The 12,841-nt window shown below is 34.1% G+C and overlaps 1 protein-coding gene across 1 annotated transcript in view; it reads right to left on the bottom strand.

Annotated features, from left to right (window-relative positions):
- Nucleotides 1-9,744, bottom strand: part of LOC108665986 (potassium voltage-gated channel protein eag) — a 54,469-nt gene extending 44,725 nt beyond the window's left edge. Inside the window, exons 1-2 of the mRNA XM_047884040.1 lie at nt 9,626-9,744; nt 871-885 (exon numbers count right to left, since the gene is read on the bottom strand). Of these exons, the coding sequence (XP_047739996.1) occupies nt 871-885; nt 9,626-9,728 (118 nt within the window). The 5' untranslated portion in view covers nt 9,729-9,744. The remainder of the gene's footprint in view (nt 1-870; nt 886-9,625) is intronic.
- Between the last annotated feature and the right edge of the window lie 3,097 nt (nt 9,745-12,841).

Raw genomic sequence — 12,841 nt, 5'->3', positions numbered from 1 at the left:
CATGAAAACACCATTTTGCAATTAAATATTAAAAATCGAAACCTCCGGTAATAATATCAAATCAAAATTCCGGGTATAATATTTAATATCACAAAGAGTAAATGGATGAAGATTTTCGAAATGCGTGACAAGTTATCAAAAGCAGGAGGATGCACAAAGATTTTAATTTTGTTTTTTTTTGTCATTGTTTTTTTTATGTTTAGGAGAGTTGAGCGATAAGATCAGGCATCGGGAGCAGAAGTACATTTGATCGGTAATAATTGATCATTTGATGTGGCCAAAATAGGTCACCGGCTGAAAAATGCCAGTTTTTTGGTCAAAAAACCCAGATTATATTGTTTGTCGGTTGAGTAATTACCGTCAAACAATGTACATTAATTACTAAAAAATTGTCAATTATTAATTAAAATTACATATGATAATTTATAAGTAATAATGCTAGATAATATCGCGTTGATAAACGAGGAGTGATATAACTGACTCCTCCTATATAGAGAGTAGAAGCGAAGTTTCATCTAAATTCATAATGCAATATGGATAATAAAAAACATTCAGAAAGTTATTAGCCAGATTCTCAAACTTAGTTACAATGCCTTAAATCTAATTGCTTTTCTCTACAAACAGAATATCTTTGAAAAAAAAATTATTTCTCACTGATTTGCAATGCTTAATTACGATCTCTACAGGTTATTGAGAGTTAGGTTACAAACTGTGATGGTTACAAACTCACAGGTTACAAACTGTGATGGAATCGATTGCTTCAATTTGGCTTTGTGTTTTAAAAGTCCGAAACATTGTAAGAATTTTCGAGAATCTGGCCCTGAGAATATAGATTATAGGATTAAATGTTGACAGCAACACGAGAGTTACCTGGAGGTCCGCTGTCTGTAGGAAGAACAGATTTTGTGTTAGTGATCAAACTGATACAAGTGTACAAACAGGGAAGCCGTGCACAATCTTCGGACTTACAAAATCTTTATAGTTATGCTATTTTCCAGCAATTTTAATACTAATTATCCTAGTTATTGTCATCAAAATGCGTTAGCATTCGCCAGCAGGTAATTCTAGATTAAATATTATCTCATAGAATGTCCAATACAACTTCTATGGAAATTCATCAATAAAAATTTTTTTGTCACAATTAGTCACTAAATTTTGTTAAGTAAAAAAATCCGAAAGCGAAATGAATATCAAAATTGCATAATTTTGTAAGTCCGAAGCAGCGTTCAACAGCGATCTGGCGACCGCACCAGCGATGCATGAGCGTGCAGTGCAGCCTCTACTCCGCAGCTCAGAACTCGTATTTCAAATTAATTTAATTTTCTATAAAACTGCAAACTTTTTAATAAAATAAAACAAACTTTAGTTGATAATGATGTTTCAACACTTTATTTACTTCGACGCAAATATTGCACCATGAACAGATATCAATCAGAACGGAAAGGTATACATTTATTTTTTAATCTATTTTTACGCGGCAATTAATTGGAAATTTTTATAAATGCGTATAGAAACTTTCAACTCAGACATCCAACTCTGATGCTGTACTTTACTGTACCCCCGTCCCTTNCCCCCCCCCCCCAACTAAAAAATTATATGTCCGTAAAATTACGGAATATTTTAAATTTTGTTTACTCGAAGCCGGATCGACATTTCAGGGATTGGAATGAAGCAAATTAAATACAAATATAAAGTTTTTTTATAAATGTGATGAATAATAATCACATGCATATGCTCACTTTGACCACGAACATCATTTTTACGTCAAAAACTAAATATTCTGTCTCACAAGTATCAATGATTTCAATACATTGATTAACAAAACAGTCTTCTATATGCGGGTGTTTCCAGCACATTTATTCCATGCGATCTTCTTTCTAAAATTATTTCCACTGGACTCCTTGAATACGGTATCAATATATTCTCTTAAATAATTGAGTATACGATTTTAAATTCAACGATCGATAAGTTCATAAAAGTCCTTAGCTCACTATAAGCAATTTCCTATTTTGAACTCATGAAAAAAAACTGAAAAATTAGTGTCGAATATCACGAAATTGCATATTAATTCTCAAGTTCCAATTAGCAGTGAAAATTCAGGTAAAAATTTGTTAAATTAATGGCTGAACATTTCCAAAGCAAAGCTGCATGAGTAGAAGGCTGTGGTCGCCCGATGCTACGCCAACTTATCATTATTATCATTACTGAGGCTCGTGAAGTTCATCATGTTAGAGCTCAGTTAAAACTATCACTTCATATCTAAATTGACAGCCTCAAGTCATCCGTGATAAGGCATGAAATATACGGATGATATGCATCCTATGTCTGTATATAGCATTCATGTCTGTGTTATAGCATTCATGTCAACTTGTATCAAACTACTACTAATTTCATATCACAAACAACACAGAACATCGTCGTGGATATCACACCTATACTAGTGTACAGTGCAATATCCAAAAGCCAACATTTCATATCCATAAGCTAACATTACATATTCAAAAAAAACATCACTGGATTATCGGTGACCTTTTAACAGTAGATGATCGCCAATGATTTTAATATGGTCATTCTGAATGTCGTTTACATATATAAATTAAAATAATTTATATAATTAATATAATAAAATTTTTATAGAATTTATATATTATATTACATGATATAAAGTATAATAATATATAATACAAATTTAAATTGTAAATATCGTCAAACAAGACCATCCACGGTCAACGATGAGTCTCATAAGGCCACCAATAATTCGCCTCTGATCTCGTAATATTTCGCAACCCTTGAAAGCTTTAAAGATTTTCCATTAAGGAAACTACAACGACAACCATGCACAATGTGCACAATGAGCTATAAATGGAAACGAAAATTTGTTGACTTGTAAAATATTTATTAGTGTGTGTTGTAAGTTTCCATCGACAAATATACCTAGACAGACATGCAGAAAAATATAATTTATTAACACTCCTACTGAAAATACAATACATTCGGATCTGCGTTCAGCAGAACATAGAAGAGCGTTTTGGTCTGTTTTTTTAATACTAAGCTATTATCATGATAGCATTTTTAACCTACTAAGCAATAACCTCTTCATATATTTTTTTTCTATTCATTTATCAGGCTGAAAGTAACTGGCGTAACATCAAATGTAGTTCAACTGCAGCGTAGTTTTCCATAGCGCCCAGTTGGGTAACCTCGTTGATTGTGACGAGCGGTGTGTGACCGACTTTATCTTCAATGTAATGAAAGTGGCGTTGCTAATAAATGTATTCATCAAGTGGTCATTTGATGATAGCTTGTTTGCATACGAAAGAATTTGATTTGTATTGCCATTTACCAAAAAAATGTATTCTTCTAGACTGAATTATACCGAATTACACAGTATTCATTGATTTCAAATGATAAGGCATTATGCTGTGTCCATCCGGGTACTGATTTAATTGCCTTTGAAGTTAAAAGAATTACATTCATATTAATAGACACCATTGTATTATGAGTTAAATAGTTTTGTTAGGAGACGAATTGATGTGATTGCATTCGCATATTTCAAATTAAAATAGCTCTTATCATTCTATTATTTCTCGAAGTGCGGAGATTTGACTAATCAATTTGTGTGACTCTATAGTCTATCAAATTTTTTAGAGTGAACAAGACCAATCAATTTTTGGGGAGTTTTGAAAATATAGCTGAAAGTAATAATGTATTCGTTATGTAATCTGTGTACATAATGATTTTTAATTCTGAAAAAATTTAATATTGTCACCAGTAGCTGAAAGCAATCGAATAATTGTTTAAATTGCGGATTAGATTTAACTAAATAAATAAAATTAAAAAAAATGAATATGCAGTCTTACTACACGATATAAAACACGTGTTCAAATCATGCCATGCTGATCATGCAACAGAAGCCATGCAGAATTCTGTGACATGGAAAACGGTCAGATAAATAATATATATAATAACAATATATTATAATAATTCTTTATTACAGGTTAATGTTTAACTACATCGCACTAACTAAAATTAATGGGCTAGAGATTTTTGGTAAAGCTCGCTCCGAACATCTCAACGTGGACTACGATTATCCTGCCGCACGCATTCGACAATATCTGCCATGCATTAGATGCTAAAGATTTCAACATTAGTAAAAACCGTGCACGCCTAAGCCTGCATTTTCCATTGTTCTTTTGCGTATCTACAGAACGGTAAATTTATATTCGAGGGAGTGAAAAAGCTTAGTAGCAGTTTATGATTCTCAGAATTATTGATTTTCATTCTTCATTCATTAAGCGCCTTTTTATCCATAAATGAGAAAATGCGATAAAAATTAATATATAATCAGATCATTAGTACAAATTTCACTTAAAATTAATCGTTATATTCATAAGAATACTCTTTTTCAAAATGTAATTATTCATATCACTGAATGAATTATTCACGATACTTTATAACGAATTCATCGTCAGAAAGGGCGCTTAATTGCTACTAATCTCTAATTAGGCTCCGCATTAGTAATAATTACCTCAAATTTAATGGACAAAAACTCTGTCGCAATAATGAGCTCGACTTCGAGGTTGAAATTAGCTTTAAATGCAAGAGTTGCTGGTCACGAGTTTGCGTGAGTGAAGAATTTTATTTGAAGTAAAGCACGTGACAAAATGTTTATTTCTACCTCTGCAATTTATATTATTCATCAATGTTCAACAAAGCGTTGAAACTACCGCGTTTTATGCATTCAATAATGAAAGATTTTAATGCAGGCTTCCGGCGTTAAGAAGGATCAGGCAACAAGGGAGAAAATTGAAGTGAACGGCACGAGGGAAAACGGAGAGAAAGAGAAAGGGTAGAGCGATAAATAAAAGGAAATGATAAGAAAAGAAGTACACAGAAAGAGTAGGAAAGAAACATAGAACGGAAAGAAAGGACAAGAAATTTAAGGAAGACCCACGCAAAATGCTGGCCTATAGTTACCCTTGACTCGTCCAGCGCCGAAATGTGGCCTAGCCGCTGTAAAAAAAGTGGGACTTAGGGACGGCTGGGACTGTCGGGGAGTGTCACTTATAGACGGCTGAGACTGTCGAGTAATGGCTCTTAGGGACTTGGGGTCGGAAAGTGGGACTTAGAGACGACTGGGACTGTTGAGGAGTGGCACTAGGGACGGCATGGACTGTCGTGGAATTTGATAAAATGACGGCCGGGACTGTCGGGGATTAGCACTTTTAGACGGCTGGGACTGTCAAGTAATGGCTCCTAGGGACTTAGGGACGGAAAGTGAGACTTATGGACGACGGGGAATGTCGAGGATTGGCACTTAGAGACGGCTGGGACTATCGGCGAATGACACTTGGGAACGGCTGGGACTGTCGGGTATGTGACTTAGGGACGGCTGGGACTATCGGCGAGTGGCACTTAGGGACGGCTGGGACTGTCGGGGAGTGGGACAAAAGGATAGCTGGGACTTTCGGAAGCACGTGGCACGTTCCAGACTGTAGGTATGACTCGAACATCGCAGGACTTTTAGTGGGACGGGACATGAGTGTGTCAGTCTTTATGGATGACCAAAATATCAGGAGAATGTCTGTGGGTTGTGACAGGTGTCAGACTGTTAGTATGGCTTTACAATTTTTGGTTTTTTGAAAAAGTACGGAATGAGAAAGAGTTATGTGCGCCATGATATTTGATGTGTGGTGGACATGGATCTTTGGCTCCGATAACAGGGATTTAGAGTACAAGATGTTTTTTGTAATAACATAAATAGGAAAGATGGGTTTTCCATTTACCAATGACTATACATTTTCCAGAGCTGCAACGTTGAGCAACGACTGATAGTTTGAGGAATAAATATCCGAGGATGTTATTTTGGAATCCAGAAGGAAATAAAAAATGCAAAATAATTGAGAGAAGATCGTAGATAATAAGATCTGTCTGTGAGGCTTGAAACAAAACAGACTTAGAGAGACCAAATCACAGGATTAGGTCTGGAGCAGTGATAAAAGCGTTGAAAATGTTTAATTTATCTTTCTGTAGTAATTAAGTCTTGCCGGTGATTATGAAAAATATTTTCTGTTTTGGAGATAATAACACTATTTTATAGGATGGAATTCTTGAGAAATAAAATGTTTTCTAAACTAACTTCTGGAAAAAAAGGATTGGGCCACAAATTATATTTATTTTTGTGGATTTCAACTAAATGAATGCATTTAATGGCATAGTAACAGGTGGAACACTGAAGAATTATTCAGAGCAAAAATTCACCTAATAGAATTAATTAAAATTAACAGTTGAAGTGGAGGCATTGATGCAGATCGAAGATGCAGAAAAAAAAATTGAAAGAAAACGATGCTTGCAGAAAAAATATTGCGATGTACAAGGATGAGATTAGTTGCATTGAACGTAATGTGCGCTGCACGACAGAAGTGAGTACATTGCACAATATCATCAATGTCATAGCATTAGCATAAATAGGAAAGAGAGTTGAAACGTGAAATTGGCACAACTGTCAACTGCTGAAACCATGAAGTGACAATGACTTAGTACATGTCTTATTAAGTCCACGATATAATTGGCTGAAATTTAAATTACTCTACAGTAACTATTTTGCTGATTTCAATTCTAGAACAGACAGCATTTTTCAGTCAATAAAAAATATGAGTTAGTACAAAATGCTCAAAAAATAAGGGTTAAATTAAGTTATTGACACGTCATCCTCATGATTTCAGCAACCAGATCAAAATGTTATTTTATTGAATATGTCAAGAAAAATAGCTCATGCTAATAAAAATCACAAGCTAATTGGAAAAGGTTTAATTGTATAATTTTTATCAATATGGAACATATATGAATCTATCCAAAATAATCAATAAATCCTAAACTAAGCCAATTTTCTAAAAATAGAAATATTCATAGTTTGTAAGGATTTAAACTCTGCCTACGAATGATTAACATTGTTAACATTTATTCTTTTAGGAGTAAATTAATCAAGTTTGTTACAATTGTTTTTATATAATATGAATCGCTCTTTGGCTCACATTATATGTATGAAATATAATATACATGAAATTCATATCAATGAAATATAATTGGAAGCTTTCTTAAATTGTTATAATTGAAGTTATTTTATGTCAACAGATATCTAGTTGTTTGTATTTATACAGTAAGAAAACTACTTAATTTTGCCTCGTTGCTAGGTTGTTTCATTGCATTGCTTTGAAATAAAATAATTACCCATTAGTAATTTGTGTAAATGTAGCCCTACATGATTTAATATTTAGGAACATCAGATGTTGATATTTCCATTGCAATTCAAATCTCAAACACCCAACGAATATTTTTTGCTTCACTCGTAAGATAAAAAAATTAATTTCATTGATTAGAATTTAATCTTCCATTAATTATAAAATCCGACAGTTTCGTTTTGAAAATTAATTAGTATGTTGAAGTCTTTGATATTGTGCGTAAGGAAACGGCAGTGACACAGCAGTGGTGCAATATTACTTGTTTTCATTTTAAATAATCCAACTCCCTGATTTAATTACACCATAAAAGTCATGTTTAGACTTAAATGGAACTTCACTTATTTAAAAAATAAATTCTTTCTAAGCCAATAAAAGATTAAAAGAAAGAAGTGTTTTATTTTTTATCGCAATTGTTTTATTCATATTATTAGTTATATACTAATTAATGTATTTATAATTTGAAAAAAATTACTATTTTAGTAAGTTTTATTTATCAATTAGCTGAAATGTTAATTAGAAGTACAGAAAACCCAAGGGTTTGTCATAATTCCCCAGTTTATCTTTATTACACTTATTATTTGTTTTAATACTTAAAATTAATACTTATTTATTATTAAAATAGCAAGAAAATTTTTTGAAAAGGTACATTATATATTTATAGTTTTTATGCAATAAAATCAGACCGCAAACAATGACAAACTAGGTTTAGCCTAATTTTAATCAAGCATTAACTCGTTTGGTGTGAGGATTTCATTTGATATGCTTCAATTTATGTTAATTTTATATTAAACTCAAATAATATTAAGTGAACATAAGCTTGTTAGAAGTTGAAAGTAGTTAGAGTTTGGACCTCAAATATTGTGAAGTAAAAAATAAAAATTCATTGACCGATTGTAAACGAGGCGCTAGCTGACTGCAGAGCATTGTGTTAACAGTTCATAGTGTCAGTGAACAAATAATAGTGTCAGTAAACAGTTTATAGTGTCAGTGAACAAATAATAGTGTCAGTAAACAGTTTATAGTGTCAGTGAACAAATAATAGTGTCAGTAAACAGTTTTGAACAGTTAATAGTGGCAGTAAACATATAATAGTGTCAGTGAACAGTTAATAGTGTCAGTGAACAGTTAATAGTGTCAGTGAACAGTTAATAGTGAAAGTGAACAGTTAATGGTGATGTCAATACTATAAGTTGACAGTTCAAAATCAGCATTGTTAGTTGCCCGTTAATTGAGTCAGTCAATGTCTGAAATGCAGCCATAATTCGAACCCGTTAACAGTTAGCGCTTTGAGTTACATTGTACCTGTATATTTAATAATTGAGTTAGTAATTGAGTTACATTGTACCTGTATATTCTTATTTTTCAATTGAAAAGGCGTAATTATTTCGCAGTATTTTGTGTTTCAAACAAGAAAACATTTTGTGTTTCATACAGAACTCTGCAAATTGTGTTACTCGGCAAAGTACACAGCAGCGTAGTATAATTTCTCTTAATCCTTATCTGATACACGAATGAGTTTGTTAAATTCTATCGATTAAATAATGAATCAGTCCCCTGTTTTTTATGTTAGATTTGGTTTATAAATACATACGAGAACATAGTATTCGATGAAGATAGTTGTGAAATGTGTCAATCGTAAAAATTTCATACATGTCTCAGTTTATTCTGGCTAGAATGATTTAAATATGAATGGGCTTGAATTTATTGAGTAAAGCTTTATCCATACGAGGGATTGAAAAATCGTGTTATGAATCGATTAGAAGGCACTTTATCGTTTTGAGAGCTTCTTAGTTAAACATGTCTTGCGATGTGCATGACTTTAGAAAAACTGTAACCGGGTTACTTCACCACCTTTAAATAAATCCTCAAATATCAAATTCATTAAAAATTATGTTAGATAATATTTCAGTCATTTGACAAAGATTATAGAATAGATTTCAATGTTTTCACGCCATTCTTACCTTATACGTGACTTTGTTAGCGGGCGATGGAAGTATCTAGGCAATGTATGCATTTGAATAGCGTTTTTGTGGTTGATGCTGGCAAAATTAAAACAAATTGAATAATAAGATAAACGTTTACCTTCTCAGCTCACTATTGTACAGATGCCGTACTATCAAATATAGTTAAGAGTCTGCAACTCCGTCATCCAATCACTGACGGCTTTTAGAACTGAACCCACCAATCACTGACCAGAAATCGGCCGCTACGCGTACTTGAGCGATTTTTGATAGTACGGCCCCTGAGAACACAAACGTAACTTGAGAAAACATATCCTGATTTTAATTGCTGTTAACCTCGCCCACAAATAAAATAAATCCATCCATTGTAAATAAACTTAAGCATGTTCTGAAACTTGATTTCCTGTATATTGAACAACTTACGATTTTTCTTGTAGAGGAGAATCTCGAACTGGTCTTGCTGCTGGTTCTCGAGGCACTGCTCGAAGCGCGTGATGGTGTCTTTGTCGGTGAGCTCCCCGTACATGAAGTTACAGCGCACCGGCCTCTGCATCACCTGGTGAATATCGCTGGATGTAATACATGCAATAGTTTACTGAATTACATTATTCGTGTAAAAACGAATAAATTCGAACAGTTACTTAAATAAGTAGCAATAATTATGATCCCCCTACATGAAGTTACAGCGCACCGGCCTCTGCATCACCTGGTGAATATCACTGGATTTAATACATGAACAAGTTTACTGAATTCCATAATTCATGTATAAATGAATGAATTAGAACTGTTATTTGAATCGATAGCAATAATTGTGAATTTAAACGACATATGCTATTGATTTTTAATATGGCTCGTTATTATTTTCGTTCCTTTAATTGGGATTAGTAATTTATTTTTGATCCATAAATGCAGACGTCGATTTGATGAACATTACAAAAGTAACCACCTGTACTCGCACTGAAAATTTTTTTAGACTAGTGACTTTGAGGCCGCACCTAACTTAAAAGCTACGTTGGGGCTGCACGTAGCTTTTACGTAGCGTTACGTAGTTACGGACAAAAAAAAGTTACGTAGCGGACGCACGAAATTCATTACGAGGCGCAATGCACGAGTGAATATCATCGATATCCCTTACGAGCCAACGATTTGCAGTTCTGGTAAGAATAACGCTGCGACGAATGGCCCAATTGGTCTCGTAAATGTACAGCATGGCGTTCGTTTCGTTTTCAATGCAGAAAAAATGACCATGCATTAAACACTAAGACTGCATCGTTTTATTTTGATTCCTACGACTGAGATTAAGGGCAAAAATTTTCGACAGCATTATTTCAAAGAAAAATTCAAAGAGTATTCAATGAAATTGTGATTAGTTGACAGTTAAAGTCGAACTAAAGCTGGCCAACCATGCAAAAATGATAGCGGCCATAAACCGCTCTTATATCTCAATAATTTTCACTTCACAGCAAGGATTATCTCACGGGTCAGGTCCCAAATTGCTACAGATTTTCATTAAATGAAATCCGGAATATCGCGTTGTCTCACCAGGGATTTCACTGTCTTGAATAATGACAGTAACATTTCAACACACATAAATGTGACCTCGACAGAGGAATTATGGCCTAGAGTCTTATTATCGTGCCATATATTTGATGGTAAATATTCTTGCAGTATTTTCTATCCCGCCTCGGCCTCCAAAACTCTAAGTAGCATCAATCAATGATACAATTTGCAGTGGACGAAATTACCATTCGAATTCTTTTTATTGGACAGCAGTGTACAGCGCTGAGCTGTTTTCTTATTCAAGTATTAAAATTGCCTGAACTTATAAGTAATTTACGTTATTGAAAGTGCTAATACTGGCAACGACGAATTTGGCTGCGTTTTTGAATGCCAAATTGTCAATATTATTGACAATTGTTACCATTATAACACTTAATAGAACATTGGTGCTACGCAGCCCAGCAGTCGTCCGTTCCCAAGGGTGGGCTGATGACGTAAATTGTTTCTCGCATTTGCTTTCAGTTCGTTGGCTTGATAACACAATAAGCTCCTCAATATTTTATGTTAGAGTTATTCCTATTTTTAACGTTCAGATAAAAAGTAACATAAGTCCATACCTAAATTTAATGTTTTGATTCAGCTTATAACTTAATATCGTATCACGAAAATATATATCAACAGTGCGCATCCCACCTGTTGAACTAATCAACGGTTATGTGACCCCCAATTAAAACTCGTCTCTACCAGCGCCCTGTCTATTGATATTTACCCGCAATTTCAATTCGTTCATTATTGATAAAATTAGAATTGAATTATATTCTAATTTTTAAAAACTATACTGTTTCTCCGGTGCTTCTATGTGGGTATAAGTGTCGTGGGCATAGTCATTGCGATTAAATTTATTTTTACAAATTTAAAATCAAGTTTCCATTTCTGATGTAATGCTTATTCGATACGTGGCACAAAGTTCAACACACAGCAATTGTGAGTTGAACACTATTACACTTATGGAATTTGTTTTCTCATAATAATATCGTGGAATTCAACGTTGAGCCCTTCGAAAAACAACAGCTAATTTATGGGAAAGACGATAAAATATTTGATAGAAGGGAGATATTTTATTCATAATTGCTACATGGAACAATGTTTACATGTCACTCTACATGTTCAGGCTTAAATAGCACATAGACGCTGCACGGCGCAAGGCCAGTATAGCTCTCGACTGCCATCAAACTTTGCTCGGTGCATTTGTACTCCTGTGAACTTCTGCACTTCGGTACTACCGAGCCTTCCCAGGTTGATGATAATAATGATAATGATAATGATTGTATCCACTGATAGTAATACTCTGATTTATGACTGTAAGTATGATAAATGCATATCATTTATATAAATTATAGTTATAAATTATAATTTTCTCGAATGCAGTTATGATCTTTCTGTTCTGCATTCGTTAAGATGAAGAATCTATATCGAGTATTGGATTGACCATCTTAAGTTTGGGAATCACAGTCAATGTAAAGAACTACAAGGAGTCTCAGACGAATATACAGCACTCTAGCATCGACACACCTAAGACTCGCTCTTCGTGAATGTATGCAGATTGAGAAGTTCCGCTATTATATTCTGAAAAAAATATTTCTCAAACGTCGGCTTCCAAAATATTATTATTAAAATCTTTAATGGATCTGGCGTTCGCTGCTTTCTCCGGGGACCGCGTGAAAATTGTTGAGCACCTGACACGGTCAAATTGAATTAACAGGATTAATTTCCATGAATAATTGCGCATTTCTGCCGCATACTGCATATAATACAAAATAAAGTAGTACAAAATAAGGGCAATCTTCAGATTTCATTTTATTGTTAGGTATACAATTCTGAGGAATAATAAAATCAGGCCTACTGTCATCGACTCCTGATCCGACGTCGGCCAGGGCTCGACAGCGGTGCGTACTCCGCGCAGTAAATTTCATCGGCTCCTGCGAATGGAGATTCTCTGCTGCGCAGCTGAGCGGCTGAGGATTAGTACCGATGTTTCTAGGATCACGAGGATCCAATGCGGAGAGCTTTGAGTCTTACCCTTAGAAATCTGAATCTACCCTGAATTGCTCCGAATCTGCCCAGAGTGGCTCCAAATAT

The sequence above is a fragment of the Hyalella azteca genome, unplaced genomic scaffold, assembly GCF_000764305.2.
Source record: "Hyalella azteca isolate HAZT.00-mixed unplaced genomic scaffold, Hazt_2.0.2 contig14403, whole genome shotgun sequence".
In the NCBI taxonomy this organism is placed as follows: domain Eukaryota; kingdom Metazoa; phylum Arthropoda; class Malacostraca; order Amphipoda; family Hyalellidae; genus Hyalella; species Hyalella azteca.
This window is presented reverse-complemented; position numbering and strand designations above follow the sequence as displayed.